General features: G+C 34.2%; 1 protein-coding gene and 1 long non-coding RNA gene across 7 annotated transcripts in view; one reads left to right on the top strand and one right to left on the bottom strand.

Moving 5' to 3' along the window:
* RAPGEF6 (Rap guanine nucleotide exchange factor 6) overlaps nucleotides 1-19,337 on the top strand; it is a 197,864-nt gene that overhangs the window by 61,397 nt on the left and 117,130 nt on the right. For all 6 annotated transcript variants that reach the window (XR_001365932.2, XM_032476649.1, XM_006184094.3 and 3 more), the window contains one exon: nucleotides 6,714-6,857. Coding sequence is in view for 5 of the 6 variants with exons in the window: in XM_032476649.1 (XP_032332540.1) it covers nucleotides 6,714-6,857 (144 nt within the window). In the remaining variant the exon portion in view is untranslated. The remainder of the gene's footprint in view (nucleotides 1-6,713; nucleotides 6,858-19,337) is intronic.
* LOC116662701 lies at nucleotides 4,972-19,009 on the bottom strand. Its single transcript, XR_004318704.1, has 3 exons — nucleotides 19,000-19,009; nucleotides 18,601-18,605; nucleotides 4,972-5,056 (listed from the first exon to the last, which is right to left on the bottom strand). It is a non-coding gene; the product is annotated as an uncharacterized LOC116662701 (long non-coding RNA).

Genomic DNA, 19,337 nt, shown 5'->3' with positions numbered 1-19,337 from the left:
TTCATGTGCCTATTGACCATTTGTGTGTCTTCATTGGAGAATTGCTTGTTTAGGTCTTCTGACCATTTTTGGATTGGATTGCTTGTGTGTTTGATATTAAAGTGTATGAGCTGTTTGTATATTTTGGAAATAATCCCTTTTCAGCTGCATCATTTGCAAATATTTTCTCCCATTTTGTAGGTTGTCTTTTCATTTTGTTGATGGTATCCTTAGCTGTGCAAAAGCTTTTAAGTTTAATTAGATCCCATTTGTTTATTTTTGCTTTCATTTCCATTACTCCAGAAGTTGGTTTAAAAAATGTATTGCTGTGATTTGTGTCTGCGAGTGTTCTGCTTATGTCTTCCTCTAGGAGTTTTATAGTATCTGGTTTTACATTTAAGTCTTTAATCCATTTTGAGTTTATTTTTATACATGGTATTTGAGAATGTTCTGATTTCATTCTTTTACATATAGCTGTCCAGTTTTTCCAGCACCACTTATTGAAGAGACTGTCTTTTCTCCATTGTATATTCTTGCCTCCTTAGTCATAGATTAATTGACCATAAGTGTGTGAGATTATTTCTGGAATTTCTATCCTGTTCTGTTGATCTCTGTGTTTGTTGTTGTGCCAGCACCATACTGTTTTGATTACTGCAGCTTTGTAGTATAGTCTGAAGTCAGGGAGCATGATTCCCCCAGCTATGTTCTTTTTCAAGATTGTTTCGGCTGTTAGGGCCAGCTCTTCTGATAAGTCTACTTAAAAATAACTGAAGTTAATAAGTAACAAAGCTTATAAAAGTTTAATACTGTTGACTGTATCCAAATGTAATTGCTGTTGTCCAGTATTTTAGTTCTACTTTTTTATCCCACAAATTTTGCCTTATTGTATTGTTTTATGCAATCATTATTTGTGGAGATTCAACCATGTATTTAGCATTTCTTTGCTTTTAATTCTTTTTATTGAAGGGGGAGGAGGACATCAGGTTTATTTTATTTATTTATTTATTTTTAGAGGCAATATTGAGGATTGAACCCAAGACCTCAGGCATACTAAGCATGTACTCTACCACTTGAGCTATACTCTCCCTGCTTTTAATTCTTTCTTACATTGAGACCTTAGTTACAGGAACATTTGTGTTAAATGTGAGGCATACCCTTTAAAACATTCTTTAATAAAGGGGTTTTGTTGGTAAACATCTAAGCTGGATGTCTTGTTTATTTCTGTTTTTTTTCCCTGAAAATAACTTTATTTCACTTTATTCTTAAGGATTGTTTTTCTGTGAATACAATTTTAGGAAAAAAATCGTTCCCTCTCCTCCCCCTCAGCAGTCAGTACATTCTGTTTTCTAGCATGCATTGTTTTTGAGAAGTCATTTTTTTTAAATTGAAGTACAGTTAATTACAGTGTGTCAATTTCTGGTGTACAGCACAACGTTCCAGTTATGCATATACATACATATATTTGTTTTCATATTCTTTTCATTAAAGGTTATTATAAGATACTGAATATATAGTTCCCTGTGCTATACAGAAATCATTTATTTAGTTGCTCTTCCTTTATTAGCTGATCTGTGTTTTCCTTCTGGCTGCACTGAAAGTCTTATGTTTTGTTTTCTGTGTAAATTTGTAGTTGCGGTTTTTAATTATCCTGCTTTGGATTTGTTGGCTTTTTTTTTTTTAAATAAAAAATTCTCAGTCATTTTCTCTCTGGACGTTGTCTTCGTTCCTCTTTCTACTGCTGTCACCATCTTGAGCTTAGTTTAAGTAGATGTTCAATATTTTCAACCTATTCTCTGTATTTCTTAAGATTTCTTATTTTTCATCTCATCCTCACTTTGTGCTGCTTACTGTATTTCCCAATTCACTAATTTTATTTTTAGTTACATCTTCATATACCATTTAATTCCTTCATTTTTCTTTTTTTACTCTTCTCTCTCATTTTGGATAATTTCTGTTGGCCTATGTTTAAGCTCATTGATTCTTAAATCAGTTGCATGAAGTCTACTGATGAGCTTATCAAAGGCATTCTTCATCTTCAGTACCATGTGTTTGTTTCTAACATTTTCATTTTACTCTAATGTTTTCTTTGTGTTTGCTTAAACTCTCTGTCTATTCATATTGTCCACTTTTTCCACTGATCCTTTACCATATTAATTACAGTTAATTTACATTCTCTGATATTTCCAGCATCTGGATCATCTCTTAATTTTCAGTGGCTGCTGTGTTGATTCCTTTGTCGCTTGGCAGTGTTTTTTTTCTTTTAACCTTTTAAAATTTTTATGTGAATCATTATTTTGGATTTAATGCTAGATATTCTGTGTAGGACAAAGGGTAGATAGCGTTTAGGCCTGGAGATGAACACACCTCTTCTTCTGCTAGAGTTGAGCCAGGTTTGGATTTTTTTGTTATGGTTATCTTCATTGCACCAGTGGGGTTTCAAATTCCTCTAGTGTTGCTTTGTAGTTTGGGGTCGGACTGTTTTGGGGGAAGATTTTTCTAAGTGTTCCTGCTCTGCTCTCAGTTTTAGTCCTTCTTTCTGCCCTTGTGTTTTAGACAGGATATATCTCCCATGTTCTTATCCCTCTTCGAAATATAGATTGTTATTTCTTGTTACTCATTGCTTGCTAGCCTGTCAGTGAGGAGGGATTGCACTTGAGGGGGATTTTTATTTTGGATACTTGTCAGTTCTTAACCTGCTTGGTTGCATTTATAATCTCTGGCTCATTTTCAAGTTTCTTTTAAATTTTTTATTACAGCGTTATATTTTCTGATATTTCCAATATATTGAAATATTTGCAGATATAATTCTGCTGTCTTTTTTGTCCATTATTGCTCATCATGTCTTATTTGTGCTTGTGATTGGGTTTTGTTATTGTTGGGGTTTTTTGGGTTTTGTTTTGGGGTTTTTGGGGGGGATTTTTTGTACTTAAGTTCATGTGTCTTGAACTTTAGGTGTGGAAATTCTTTAGACGTTTGGTTTAAAGTTGCATTCTTGCAACAAGGTTTTAGAGGCTTTTGCACTTAAGATATTATGAATTAAAATTATAGACTTGAATAAAAGATTATTTCTCAGGGGAAAAGCTTTTTTCTTCCATTGCTCCCGCCTCCCCACCTCCTCCGTGTATACCCCATACTCCCAAAATTCTCTCAGTGCTAAGCAATTTTTCTTGCTGTCTTCTGCTGGATGAGTTTAAACCTTGCTCACAATCCTTACAGTGAGGGTATAGGTTTTTAGGATGAGTTAAGTCTCCTATCGGTTCCCCATCTCTGGTGGATTTTCTGTTTTATTCTCTTTCTCTCTTATCCTACAGCCATCAAAATGGAAGGTCTTTTCTCTAAAGTTAAGAAATCATCTGATGGATTAGGGGTTTTGTTGCTAGCCTACCTCCTGGTATTCTTGCCTTCACTTTATTCTTTGCATTTGGATTCCTTACTTTGTGCCATTTCACTGTGTTTACAAGGTGTTTTTTTTTTTTTTCTTCATGTTTCAGTTTTATTCAGAGGGAGCTTTGTTAAGGGCACTTAATCCTTTATACATTGTTTACTTTTTGTTGTTGTTGTTGTTGTTCATTTAGTAGTTTTTCCCAAATGTTTGGGATTAGAAACTCCTTTCCTAAATTTAATTTACTACTATTTATATTTTGAAAATCCTTTATTGTTTAAATCAGTGCTTCTGCTCAATAAATGGTATCTATTATAAGCTCTGAGAATCATATAATACTGGAATTTCACCTACAGTAGATAATCTGGTTCACCTGTGGGATAGGGCAGTATAAAGTAGATGAACTTTTTAGTCACACTTTGAATCCTTACTCACCCACTTGTGTGAGTTATTTCAATTTTGTGAGACTGTACCATCTATTAAAGACTAGCAATATAATAGGGTCGTTCTGAGCCTTCAGGGATGTAACTTAGAGTTTCTGGTACATGATCTAGTGTAGTGATTTAGTAAATACAGTGGTTCTCCCATCACTTTTTAGAAGAAGAAATTGAATCTCAAGGAGGAAACATGTATTTGCTACCTACACAAAATTCTGTAGTTGTTGAGTCAGAAATTAATCCCCTGTCTGTTCTGGGTTTTGTCTTTCATAAGAGTAATACTCAATAACTTATTCTGCCTGCTTGTATTTCCAAAGTTTAACATATTTGGGGAGAAAGAATTTAATGTAATGCCCACTTTGGCAAACTTTTTGAATAAGTGAACAAAGATGAATATGAGTATAATGCAGTTCCTGTCCTAAGGAGTTTATAGTGAGGTAAGCTTATCTAATAATTATGACCAATATGCTTAGTGCTATAAAAGAAGTAGTTTCTTCCTAGGGCAGAGGTGGGGTTGTTTGAACTGGGTCATGAGGTATGTGTAGCATGCCAGGATGTTAGCAAAGGAAGAATGGGCTTTTAGGGAGAGTAATGCAAATGTATGCAAAGGCCTGAAGGCAGTCTAGGTTGCGTACAGGTAATAAACCAGTTGCAAGGAATGTCTCTTGTGATTATGAAAGAGGTGACTATTGAGATGTGTCTTAAATGATTGGTAGTGTTTTAGCATGTGAAGATAGAATAGATAGGGTAACAGATACTGAGGAAATAAAGTTACTTAGCAGAATATAAGTTACTAATGTATAGGCACCTATGAGTAGTCACACTGATTTAGCTGCTACTTACCCTTGAGCTCTCACACCTGAAAAAGAACAGCTTAGACATAGACTCTTTCTGAGAAGTCATCAGGAGGTTTTGCATATCTCACTAGAGCTTGTAGATGAGAGAGTTTTTTGGGGGGAGGAGGATAAGGGAGCAGTTTTTCCAGGCTTCCACGTATAAGATAAAGCAATAAAAATATTTTGGGGATAGAGTGTATGTGGCTTTGAATATCAAATGTAATAGCTTAAAATTTATTTGGTAACCATTAGCAGCCCATTGTAGCATTTTGAACAGGAGACCTGACGTAATGATGATTTATCTAGATGATTTGTCTGACCGTGTAGAATAGAGTTAGGAACATATCTGAAGCAGCAGGCTCAGGATTAAGTAAATAAGACTTGAAAAAGGGATGGTGGTAATGGGAATGAAAGAAAAGGCACTGTGAGAGGGATTTCTAAAAAAGATTTGACAAATTCTAAGAAATGACTGAAGATAAGATTTAGAAGACAAGCAGGGGAGTTGGAAATGTTGAAATTTCATACTTGGGTGACTAGGAAATTTCTGATATTAGCGAGAGATGTGACATTAGCAAAAAAAGTAGTTCAGGGAGAAAACTGAAACCTGGTTTAAAGAAAACTTCAGACCATGTCAATATTCCTTTGTAAAAGTAATTTTTAAAAATTACGGTGTAGTCTGTAGTTAAATAGGCAGTGTAGTCTTTTTTCCCTTCCAGCTTTATTGAGGTATAATTAACATACAGGACTGTTCTAAGTTTAAGGCATACTGATTTGACTTACTGTGATAATCACTTCAAGATATATGTAAGTTTTGTGAACATCTGTCATCTCATATAGATAGAAAATTAAAGAAATAGGAAAAATTACTTTTCTTGTGATGAGAACTCTTAGGATTTACTCTCTTAACTTACAACATACAACAGTTCCTATATATAACATTTAACAGTGTTAATTATATTTATCATGCTGTACATTACTTCTCTTGTGACTGAAAGTTTGTACCTTTTGACTGCCTTCATCCAGTTCTCCCTCCTCCTAAACCCCCCCTTTGGGAACCACAAATCTTGCCTCTTTTTCTGTGAGTTTGTTTGTTTTTAAAGTATAACTGACCTACAACACTGTGTTAGTTCCTGTTAGCGAAAATAGTGATTTGGTATTTCTCTACATTTCAAAATGATCACCACGATGAGTCTAATTACCATCTGTCACCATACAGAAATATTACATAGTTATTGACTGTATTCCCCTCACTGTACATTTCATACTCGCAACTCCTTTATTTTGCGGCTGTAAGTTTGTACCTTTTAATCACCCTCTCCTGTTTCTTTCCTTCCCTCCAGCCCTCTCCCCTGGCAGTGTAATCTTGTATCAGTAACATAAGCTTTGGAGACAGGCCTGTATTCCGGGTCACCTTTAAAGGTATCACTGTTATGAGACTGGAAAGTCACTGATCTCTTTGGGTTTGACATTGCTCATCTGTAAACTAGAAATAGCAATACCTGATTACAAGGCTGTTGTGGAAACTAAATAATGTAATATATATGCGTGCTGGCCTATTTTAAGCCCTTGATAAATGTTAGTTTTCCCTTCTTGCTTAGAAGATGCCAGCCTTTTGTATTTTTGGCTTTTTTCACACATTAAAATGGACACCAAAGGATAATACATGGAGCATTTTTGTTTCACTGTTTAGCAATTCACTGAAATCATAACCATGATTGTTTGCTAAAGTGTGTGTGTAATCTGGCAGCTTGTAATTAGACTCAAAAGTTGTAACTGTTGAAAGTGTAGGTGTAGTTAACAGCCATCATTTCTGGTAAGTGACGTTACTTAGAGGATATATGTTTATGTGAGCAAGAGAGACTGTTTCCTGGAAGGAAACTGTGGTCTCGAGATCTTTATAATATTATCACCTTTAATCTTTCTGAACTCAAGAGCATTGTTTTATACAGACTGTTTTCTTTGAGGCAGTTTCTTGCATGAAGTAAATGAAGCCTCCTTATGAGTCTATTAAGACTCCATAGACTGTCAGTAATATGGAAAAATTGGATGTTTAATCAAGAATGTGAACATGTGTTTCAGGTAGAGAATTCCAAAGATAATGAAGATAGTATTTTACAAAGAGAAATTCCTGCCAGACAATCTCGAAGAAGGTTTCGGAAAATTAACTATAAAGGAGAACGCCAAACCATTACTGATGATGTGGACACTAACAGCTATCTTTCTGTAAGTATATTTGGGGAAATTTCATGGATTTTCCTTAATGTTCATACGCAGTATCTTTAATTTACGTGTATTTTTGGTAATAACAACACATGGAGCTCTACATATAAAAGTTTGGGTCAGGTAAATATATTTAGGTAATTTTTTTAAATGCTTCTGCTGTGTTGAGTTGGGTAGAAATACTCTTACAGGTGGGTTTTTTGTTTTTGTTTATACGATGCAATTTTTTCTTAATGTATCTTTTTAGAAATATTTGTGGATTTTCTTGCTTTTGTTGCCTGAATGGAATATAAATTAGAGTCCTCAGAACTCCAGATATAGACTCATTGGGAGCTATTTTCTGTTACGCAGTAACAGAAGTAAAAATGTCAATTCTTCCATTAAGGTGGAGGGAAATTATACTTAACGTGTGTTGTGTTTTCACATGCAAATATTGAAAAAGAGGCAGATGAAATAAATAACTTTTGTAATACCAGAAGAAACATAAACTGTTTATTCAGAAGTCTTTAATTTGGTAGTGGTAGGTGCTTCTTTTTAGACTGAAAAGTAGTTAAATCAAGAAGTGAGGATTAAAAAAAAACCAAAGGAAACCATAAACAAAACAAAAATGACAACCTATGGAATGGGAGAAAATTTTTGCAAAAGATGAAAGTGACAAAGGCTTCATCTCCAGAATATATAAGCAGCTTATATGACTTGATAAGAAAAAAACAAACAACCCAATCCAAAAATGGGCAGAAGACCTAAACAAGCAATTCTCCAAGGAAGAAATACAAATGATCAATAGGCACATGAAAAAATGCTCAATATCGTTAATTATCAGGGAAATGCAAATCAAAACTACAATGAGGTATCACCTCACACCAGTCAGAATGGCCGTCATTCAAAAGTCCACAAATGACAAATGCTGGAGAGGCTGTGGAGAAAAGGGAACCCTCCTACACTGCTGGTGGGAATGCAGGTTGGTGCAGCCGCTGTGGAAAACAGTATGGAGATTCCTCAAAAGACTAGGAATAGACTTACCATATGACCCAGGAATCCTGCTCCTGGGCATATATCCAGAAGGAACCTTACTTCAAAAAGACACCTGCACCCCAGTGTTCATAGCAGCACTATTTCCAATAGCCAAGACATGGGAACAGCCTAAGTGTCCATCAATAGATGACTGGATAAAGAAGAAGTGGTATATTTATACAATGGAATACTATTCAGCCATAAAAACCGACAACATAACACTATTTGCAGCAACATGGATGTTCCTGGAGAATGTCATTCTAAGTGAAGTAAGCCAGAAAGAGAAAGAAAAATACCATATGAGATTGCTTATATGTGGAATCTAAAAAGAAAAACAAACAAACAAAATATAAATACAAAACAGAAACAGACTCATAGACATAGAATACAAACTTGTGGTTGCCAAGGGGGTGGATGGTGGGAAGGGACAGATTAGGAGTTCAAAATTTGTAGATACTGACAGGCATATGCAGAATAGATAAACAAGATTATCCTGTATAGCACAGGGAAATATATACAAATCTGGTGGTAGTTCACAGTGAAAAAAAATGTGATAATGAATATGTATGTTCATGCATAACGGAAAAATTGTGCTTTACACTGGAAATTGACACAACATTGTAAACTGACTATAACTGAATAAAAAAAATGTTAAAAAAATAATTGTTTTTCAAAAAGAAGAATTCAGGATACTCCAAGAAAAAGAATAAATCCAAGTGTATTTATTATAAGCTTTCAGTGGAGTCATGTTCCCCCCACATATAAAAACAGTGTAGAGATTGATGGCAGCAAAATTCCCAAGGGTATGTTTAGTTCTTTTGGTTGTCAGAAACACAAATTTACCTATTCTGTGTTAGGAATAAGGAGGATGATTTAGGGAGTTGTTTGTAGTAGAATAAATATTAAAGTTAAGGCAGCTCTAAGGATTTAGTTACATTTGCCTAATTTCATTAATTGAATACTCTATTTCTGACAACAAACTCTAACATATGAAATAGTCTTCAAATTTTTTTATTACATAAGGTTCATTTCCTGTTATTATTATTTAATAATTTCCTTTTCTGTTTATATAATAAATTTCCCTGTCACTAATTAATTTAAGTTTTAATTTAAGTTTTGCATTATTATACAAGTGATATGTCTGTTTTTTAAAACTTAAAAGTTGATTAGTCCCACCAACCAATTATGTAATCTTTGATGACATTTTATACATTCTTGGGTAAAGCTTTTTTCAACATATAGACAGATAGGTAGGCTCTTTGGGTAACTTTGTAAAACGAATACTTGATCTGTTTTGTAACTTTCAAAAACTTAAATATATAATCTGAACATCTTTGAATATTATTAATTTTTTAACATTATTCTTAATAGTGTTGTACTTCATTTTAATAATTGCCATGATTTATTTATTCAGTTCCCTATATTTTATCATTTGAATTTTACTAGTTTTGTTACTGTTGTTTTAAAATAAGGTGCTAAGTGATTTTGTAGTTATATATGCCCATATCTTGATTTCTTTAGAAAAAATTCCAAGAAGAATAATTGCCTAAAGTTTGTTCAGCTGCACTGTTTGGTTCTCCTTGTATGAAGAAGAATGCATTGTTTGTGTGTTTTGATTACTTGCTTATTCTAGTCTCACCTGTAGTATGTTCTTTTCCCATATAGTTTTGGTGTCATGTAATAAAATCTAGACAGATTGTATATTTTCCCTTGGTAGCTGTGGCTTGTGCTCATGAGTCATTTACTTTTAGTCCTCATATGTGCCCGGAGCTGTTCTCTTCAGGATATGCTGGTTTCGTGATTGGACCAGAAAGCAGTAGGCACACTGCTTGGGATACTGTCCATAAAGTCTAAGTAAAGTGTGGCATTTTCACATGTAAAGGCTTGTTCAGCTAGTTTTAGGTAGTTATCCTGTTGAGCTGTCAGCAGTTTGGCAGCTCATGGAAGGGAGAGGACTAAGTTGATTCAACTTAGACAAGACATATTATTAACCATTAGACTGAGTTAGAGAATGATATTTGGTCATGTTACTTGCATGTGCTATCTCTTGAAGTAATAGGAGTCTTTTCTCAAAGGGAGTTTTTCAGGCAGCTTAGAAAATGCAGTGTTAAAGAGATTTTAATTTAGTTTTAAATGAAACCTATGCATCTGGCCAAATTCTTCTGTCTTGGTAGTTACTCTTGATAAGGATGCTTTGTAGCAACATGTTTTTTTTTTTTTTTTTTTCTTTTCATTGTTCATTTCCAGGGTATAGCAAAGTGATTCAGTTATTTTTTTTCAGATTATATTCCATTATAGGTTATTATAAGATACTGAATATAATTTCCTATGCTGTACACTAAATCCTTGTTGCTTATCTATTTTATGTATAATAGTTGTATCTGTTAATCCCATTTTCCTAATTTGTCCCCCCGTCCTCTCTCTCCCCTTTGATAACCGTAATTTTGTTTTCTATGTCTGTGAGTCTGTTTGTTTTGTATATAGATTCATTTGTATCATTTTTAGGTTACATGTATAAGTGGTATCATGTAATATTTGTCTTTGGCTTAACTCACTAAGTATAATATTCTATAGGTCCATCTATGTTGCTGCAAATGGCAATATTTCCTTTTTATGGCTGAGTAATATTCCTTTCCGTACATATACCACATCTTAAGCAAATCATCTGTGGAGGGACCTTGGGTTATTTCCATGTCATGGCTGTTGTAAAGAGTGCTGCTGTGAACATGGGGGTGCATGTATCTTTTTGCATTGGAATTTTGTCCTTTTTGGATGTATGCCCAAGGGTGGGATTGATGGATCATATGGTAGCTCTATTTTGAGTTTTTTAAGGAACCTCCATGTTGCTTTCCATAGTGGCTGTACCAGTTTACATTCCCACCAACAGTGTAGGAGGGTTCCCTTTTCCCTGCACCTTTTTGGGCATTTATTATTTGTAGACTTTTTGATGATAGCCGTGAACAGTGTGAGGTGATACCTCATTGTGGTTTTGATTTGCATTTCTCTAATAATTAGCAATGCTGAGCATCTTTTCATGTGCCTGTTTTTTTTTTTAACATTTTTTATTGATTTATAATCATTTTACAATGTTGTGTCAAATTCCAGTGTTCAGCACAATTTTTCAGTCATACATGGACATATACACACTCATGTGCCTGTTAATATTCTGAATGTCTTCTTTAGAGAAATGTCTGTTTAGATCTTTTGCCCATTTTTTGATTGGGTTGTTTGTGTTTTTTGATACTGAACTGTTTGTATATTTTGGAAATTAAGCAATTTTTGATCATATCATTTGCCAATATTTTCTCCCAGTCCGTAGGTTGTCTTTTCACTTTGTTTATGATTTTCCTTAGCTGTGCAAATGCTTGTAGTATTATTAGGTCCCATTTGTTTATTCTTGTTTTTCCCTCTTAGGAGACTGACCTAAGAAATATTACTGTGATTTATGTCTGCAAATGTTTTGTCTATGTTCTCTTTTAGGAAGTTTATGGTGTCATGTCTTATATTTAAGTCTATAAGCCATTTATTTTTGTGTATGGTATGAGGGAGTGTTCCACTTCATTGATTTACATGCAGTTGGTTGTTCAGCTTTCCCGACATCAGTTGCTGAAGAGACTGGTTTTTCTCAGTTGTGTATTCTTCCCTCCTTTGTCAAAGATTAATGGACTGTAAGCGTGTAGGTTTATTTCTGGACTCTTTATTCTACTTCATTGATCTATATGTCTGTGTGTGTGCCAGTACCACACTGTTTTGATTATTGTAGCTTTGTAGTATTGTCTGAAGTCTCAGAGGGATATGACTCCAGCTTTGTTCTTTTTCCTCATAATTGCTTTGGCAGTTTGGGTCTTTTGTCATTCCATATAAATTTTAGAAATTTTCTAGTTCTGTTGAGAATGTCATAGGTGTTTTGATAGGGATTGCATTGAATCTGTAGATTGCTATGGGTAATATATAGCCCCTTTAAAAATATTAATTCCAATTCAGTAGCATGGGATATCTTTGCCTTTCTTTGAATCATCTTCCAATTTCCTTTATCAGTGTTTTTTTACCGTTTTCAGTGTATAGGTCTTTCACCTCGTTGGTTAAGTTTTTTCCTAGGTGGGTTGGTTTTTTTTTTAATGCAATTTTAAAGGGATTTTTTTTTAACTTTCTCTGATACTTCATTATTGTAAAGAAATGCAACAGATTTCTGTATATTAATCTTGTATTCTGCTATCTTGCTGAATTCATTTATCAGTTCTGATGGTTTTTGTATGGAGAGTTTAGGGTACTCTATATTATATAGAGTATCATGTCATATGCAAGTAGTGACAGTTTTAGCTTTTCCTTTCCAATTTGGACACCTTTTATTTCTTTTTTTTTGGTCTGAGTGTTGTGGCTAGGACTTCCAATACTATGTTAAAATAGAAGTGGTGAGTGGGTTTCTTTGCCTTGTTCCTGAATTTAGCAGGAAAGCTTTCAGCCTTTCACTGTTGATTATGATGTTGGCTGTGGGTTTGTCATAAATGACTTTTACTGAGATACGTTCCCTCTATACCTACTTTGGTGAGGGTTTTTTTATGAATGGATGTTGAATTTTTGTCAAATTCAAGAGCTCTTAATATTGCTTAGACGAAAGTGACTCTGTTTATCATTGTCGTAGAAGCCTGTGACCTCTCTCAGAACTCAGAGTGGAAAACACAAGTTTGGAAGAAAATTACCAGTTCTCGAAGCCAACTTTAGTTTCTTAAGACACTTACATTTGCTTTGCTGAAAAATCTAAATAGTTTTTTCTGTGCCAGTTGAGATAGTCATGTGGTTTTTGTCTTTCCTTTTGTTAATGTGGTGTATGATTTGCATATGTTGAACCATCCTTGGAACCCTGGAATAAGTCTAACTTGCCATAGTGTATGATCCTTTTTATGCATTTTTGGATTTGAGTTGCTAATATTTTGTTTAGGATTTTTACATCTATATTCATCAAAGATACTGGCCTGTAAATTTTTTTTTTTTGTAGTGTCTTTGTCTGGTTTTGATATCCGTGTGGTGGTGGCTTCATAGGATGAATTTGGGAGCGTTCCTTCCTCTTCAATTTTGGAATAGTTTGTGAATGATAAGTATAAGCTCTTGTAGCAGAAATCTAAATTAGTATTTGTGAAAGCATCCTGTAGATAACTGATTTTATAACTATCATTAGGAGCTTTATTTCTTTTGTTCCACTGTCAGCATTTCAGAGAGGGAGATTGGGAGGAATCATTCTTTAGATAGTAGGAAATTTGATAATTTTCTCATCTGTAAACCATCTTCAACTTATTCTTGCTGGAGTGCTGAAGGTCAAAAATTCTTAAAAATGTAAAGAATATTTTGTTACTGTTGTTTTCTTTATCTTAATTATGTTCAATACATCAAGCTTTTGTGAACATTAAAGATTTTGCATGTGTTTTAAAATTACTTTCTAAATGAATGCTTGGAATTGTTGAAAAAAACGATTTATTCTTATGAAATATTTTCATAGTTTTGTCATACACATTGCTTCATGTAATGATGAGAACCATAATCTTAATGTGAAAGTTTTTTTTTAATGTTAAAAAGAGCACTTCTATAACTGTAATGATGTTTTTGAAACTCCTTTGGGTATTACTCTTAGAGCTTGCGACACTATTAAATGTCTTCGAATATTCTCAGTAATTTCAGAGCTTTTATCTTTGAGGGGGATGTATTTGATATTTAGAAACAGCATGAAGGTGATTGGGAGCAATATTCAGTGAGTAGGATGGATAATTAAGCCAAGTAGAAGTAGTCTAGTATTTAGATGAGCCATCTGTCTTGAATTCTTCCTTCCCTAACTGTATGAGAGGGACATTTTATCTGAACTCTTCATGCTTTGGTTGCTTTACTTCTAAAGGATGGTAGTAACTGGTCTGCCTGTCTTAACGTGGTTGCTGATTTACTTAGAACATGTGTGCATAGTCAAGGTCTAATCAGTCAATGATATAGATGTCAAGATAGATTCTTCATCTCAAATGTTTGTGCCCTCCTCTCATATTACCCATGTCATTGCCTTAGTGTTCACTGCCATTCTTTCTAGAAGTGTTGTAATAACATGTCCCACACTCCCCCAGGCAACTTTCACTGTAAAAGCAGTATTATTTCATTTTAAGAGACTTGAAGAATTTTTTAAGAATTGAAAAGTGTTGTATAATCTCTGTGTTAAGATATCTGCTTCATCATTTTGTTTATTTGATTTTAAGATTTGTTTTTTCTCTCTCTGGTTTCCCTACTCCTAGCATTATTCCTTACCTCTTCTCCTATCCCCTGCCATCTACTAGTCTATTCATTTTTCTTTTTTCAGTCCTAAAAGAATGTTTTAACAGTATTATTTCTATTAAACTCTGAACTCTTTTCATGGCCTACCACCATCTGTCAGAAATTTGAGTGATCTAGCCTTTAAGGATCTAGCATATAGTCTAGACCAGTTCTGTCTATTAGAACTTTCTGCAGTGATGGAAATGTTTTACATCTCTCCTTTCGAAATCGATAGTATCTAGCCACATGTGGCTACACATTAAGCCACGCTTATTAAAGTGTGGCTGCTATGACTAAGGACTTTAATTTTAAATTTAAAATTTTAATTCTAATTTAAATAATTTGTATCATCTTATGGGAGGAGTCCATGATATTTTCTTGGGAGGGTTAGGTACATATCTCTGCATTCCTGTAATATTCCATGCATATACCAATGACCATTCATTACACTACCTTGTAATTATTCAGATGTCTGTCTCTCCTGTCTGAGTATATATGTCTTGAAAATGTGAACCATAATCATATCCTTAGAGCATATTGCATGTCAAAGAAAATAGAGTCCTTGGTTTTATATCAGCTTGTTTAGGTTCCCTTGTAACTTTGGGCAAGTTATGTCACCTTTCTAAGTCTGTTTTTATATATAACCTATAGATTAGTGAAAGAATTAAATAAGATAATATATATAAAGGGCTCTGCCTAATGTTTGATGCTCTAAAAATCAAGCAGTAATGTCAGCAGCTTCTAGTTCTGTTGTTATTATTGAAAATACTCAAAAATATCTTTGTTCCTATTGCTAACAAAATAACTTTATTTATCTATTATTGGATATAAAACATGCTTACCAAAATATGTAAATATAGTAAGACAACTAAAAAAAGGAGGCTGAAGAATCAAAGAGAGAATACAGATAAGAAAAATAGAATCAAAAGTTAGAACAGATAAGAAAAATAGAATCAAAAGTTAGAACAACTGACTATCAACCAACTATGCCCTTCCCAATTTTCTTGTAGCATAGACTTAAAATTGCTCACTTTAAACAAAGCAATTTCTTTGTTTAACCTTACAGGATAAAGTAGTTACAAAGTGTATGGGAAACTCACTGAATGAGTTGCTTTATTAAATACAATGAATGACTAGAAGCCAATTAAATGATGACAGGAAAGATCTGCCAGAAACTGATGACTGGTTTGGAATTACTGACTTGAAGTTCTTTTTTCTGTTAGAAGTTACGCAAGGTCAGTAGTTTAGCCTAAGTGTCTTAAAATGTAGTTTGGGAAATAGTTCTCGGAACATGGGAAGAAATAGTACAGTTTATATTTACATGTACTGTTATCCTCTTATTTTTTTTTTGTATTTTTGTGTATATTTCATAATGAACACAAAACACTTTTGCTGGCAATACATGTATTAATTTATGAATAAATTACATATGTTAGAAATGTAGCTCAGAAATACTTAATTTTTAAAGTACTGAGATTATATGATATCTCAATCCTTCTTCATTTGGCCCCTGTCTACCTTTTCAGCCTTCTAGCCCCATTATTTTGTTGGACATCCCTTCTCTTTCCCTGAAAGGTTCTTACAGGCATCTTTGTGTGATACAGTTCTGTCCTTTGATGATTCAGCTTGAATCTTAACTCATTTTATCCAGAATAGCCTCCTACCATATCCCCCTGACATAAGTGTTGCTCAGCTCCCAAGACCCCATTCATCAATGAACTCTTTGAAGAAGTCTTTGGTCACATTTCTTGTTGTTAGAGCACACATTTACCCTCACTGGTCCCATAAGATGTTACACACACTTACATGCATTACGCTTATGTAATTATGCTCTATTCTGAAGATAACAGAAAACAAAATTAACAATTTAAGAATTTTTTAAATGTCTATTTTTATGTAAAGTTGTTGAATGTGTTTTATTTTTTAAAATATTTTTATTGAAGTATAGTCAGTTTACAATGCTATGTCAATTTCTCGTGTACAGTACAATGCTTCAGTCATACTGTAGTACTTTGTTTTGCTCACCCTTTACATATTTTTGTTCTACCTAGTTCATTCTTCTGGCATAGTATGTTTGATTTTAGGCTCAGAAATAACTAACGCAAAAGCATCTCTTTCTCATTTGCTCATTTTGTGATTGCACCTTATGTTCCCAGTTCTCCTGCAGTGCTCCACGTTTTGTTTGCATTCAGAACATATAGAGAGAAATTGACATGTTTGTCAGTGCGGTTGAATGAGAGTCCAAGGGTGATTGCCAGCCCCACCTCATGGAGTGGGTCTTAGTCCGCTTAGGTTGTTATAATGAAATACCACAGACTGAGTGGCTTAAAAACAACAGAAATTTGTTTCTCAAATATCTGGAGGCTGGAAGTTCGAGATCAGGGTGCCAGCATGTTCAGGTTCTCTTAAAGGCCTGCTTCTGCATCGTAGACTATTTACCTCTTGTTGTCTGCTCACATGGTGGAAAGGGCTGGGAACTCTGTGGGGCCTCTTTTATAAGAGCACTAATCCCAGTCATGAGGGCTATTTGCTCATAACCTAATCACTTTCCACAAGCCCCACCTCCAAATATATCACCTTGAGGAATAGAATTTCAACATGAATTCTGGGGAGACACAGACCTTCAGACCATTACAGCATCCCAGCATTTGTCTCAGGACTATCAATTTGTACTTCCAAAGAAACTAGGAGCGAGTAAGTTTAATCCTTGATATGGGTAGGTTTTTAAGAGCCAGATCCCTTAATTTGATGTAACAGAAAGACATTAAACTAGGAATCAGATTGTATGCATTCCTTTTCTATCTCAAGCACAAATTTGTAATGTTAACACATTGATCACCATGTCAGCCAAATCTGGGTGACACTTGTGTTTCCTCAGGGACCACATCACCCAGATATGGGTGACGCTTTCCTTCATCCAGTTACACAGGTTTTTACAAGTAATTTACAGCAGCTTTCATTTGTAATACAAGTATTTAGTAGTAACAACATATATACGCAGATAGATAAAATATTACCCATATTTTATATAATACAGAATTATATTATGTTACTTTCTGTGATATTTGCTGAAACAATTTATACAAAGCTGTGGTGTTCTACGACAACTAGGACAATATGTTCCTGCCTTTTTTACATTTTTTCTAGCTTCTTGTCTTTCAAAAGTTTACCTGCTTTTCTGGTAACAGAGGACGCACATTCTTCTGATTGTTTTGCTTTGTGGATTTTTTCTAATTTGTAAATTGTGAATCACTTCTCCTTTATCCCTGTACATATTATTGGACCTATTATTTGGAGAATATAACCGTTCCTTAACTAAAAGCTCCCTAAATTCTGATACTTTAATTTTTTTATTTGGCTTTGCCTGGTATACAATATGTGCATTTACAACAGAAATCCCAATAAGTAGATGTAGTGCTAATTTCCGGTACCATTTGATACTTTTTTTTTGTAATGTCGTTGCATTTGAAACCATCTGGTCAGTCTGCTGATGCCGCTATCCTTTATTATAATCAAGTATGGCTAGTGGCTTCATTTTTATAAGATATGGTAACGAGCAGGTGAATTTAAATTGGATACCATAATGGGTGCATCTTCTGTTGAAAGTATTCTTATGTTCCTAGCATCTTTCCATTTCAGAATCACAATTCCATTATCTCCTTGCCACACCATTTCATCTGTTTTTAGTGGATGGGACGTAACATCTTTTGGCATGAGCTTTTTATTATGCCAGATAGTCCCAACAACATGAGTTTTCACACTCAGAAATTTTAGGGCCAATTTGTAGCTGGTGCAGAAATTATCTACGTACAAGGTATGTCCTTCATTTAATAATTTTTCTGCAGGCTCACTGCAAACGTTTTGAGCTAATCCGATTTGCCTGACTCGGCTAGTCTCTCGTCCAGAATATATTTTTATCAACCATGCATAACTTTTTCGGTTGAACATAACTTAAATAATTTTATTCCATATTTTTGTGTCTTATTTGGTATATATTGTCTAAACATAAGCCTTCTCCTCCAGGGAACCATTATCTCATCGATTATGATATCTGGACACAGTGAAAAAAATTTTTTAGTAACTGTAGTCAAAGCATTAATCTATGGTAGTATTTTTCCAAGCCTATCACCTCTTTAAATCGTTTCATTATTTGCAAAGTGAAAATCTGATAATAATTCAAAATGATTACAAGACATTATGGTACACAGCAATGTGGAATTTTAAAGGGGGTCTTTTGACCAATATTTAGTCATAGATATTGGTTTCACTAGACCCATCCAAATTAGAAGAGCAAGGAATTTTTTAATTTCTTCAGAAATATGTTTCCATTTCTTTATTTGACTATATTCTGTATTTAGATGTTGAAGTAGTTTTTGTTCCACATATCTGTTTAACTCCTTTACCGGAAGGTTTATTTCTTCGTCTAAAAATAGTGAGAGAACTTCACCCGGACTAATACCGTGAGGTAATTCTGTCAGAAGTCCACTTTTTCCTGTGAATATAAACGACTTTTGTCTGCCAGTGAACTCTTTCCCTGAGTACTGTCCAGTGCGCCATCATCATCATCATCATCATCTGTTTCTTCCTCTTCTTCTACAACTGATTGTTCTAAAACCTCCTCAGTTTTTTCAATTTAAGCATCATCTTTCTCCTCGTTCTCTGAGCTTGAACTTGAGAACATTTATGTATCTTCTGACATGGATCACTTCATCATCACTACTAGTGTTACTTTGAACTGTATTTTTACATTGCCTGATAACATGGTAAGGATATGAAAAATCACAGAGCGATACTTGAAGGATGTGTAGACTTTGAAACACAGAATAAAACTGCCAAGCTGTCGAACAGAGCACACGAATGAAAAAAGAGTACCATTCTAAACAACTGCTTATCTGTTAGTTCTAATTGGTTCATATATCACTCTTGAGCTAACACATAGCAAAGTAACGCCACAGCATTCCAGACTATTCCATTACTTGAATTTATTCTGTGTAGAATAAAGACATTCCAAGAAGAAATAAATCTCTGAAGAGGCTGAAAAGTTTAAAGAATTTTTTTAAAAACAATTCCTGTTATGTTGGGAGAAAAACAGGTTAATTATAAGCACATATATTGTTAGTGCGTCACACTGTGGTGAAGTGTGAATTTGGGCTCCGCAAGAAACACACCCAGTTCACAGTGGAC

The sequence above is a fragment of the Camelus ferus genome, chromosome 3, assembly GCF_009834535.1.
Source record: "Camelus ferus isolate YT-003-E chromosome 3, BCGSAC_Cfer_1.0, whole genome shotgun sequence".
NCBI lineage: Eukaryota > Metazoa > Chordata > Mammalia > Artiodactyla > Camelidae > Camelus > Camelus ferus.
This window is presented reverse-complemented; position numbering and strand designations above follow the sequence as displayed.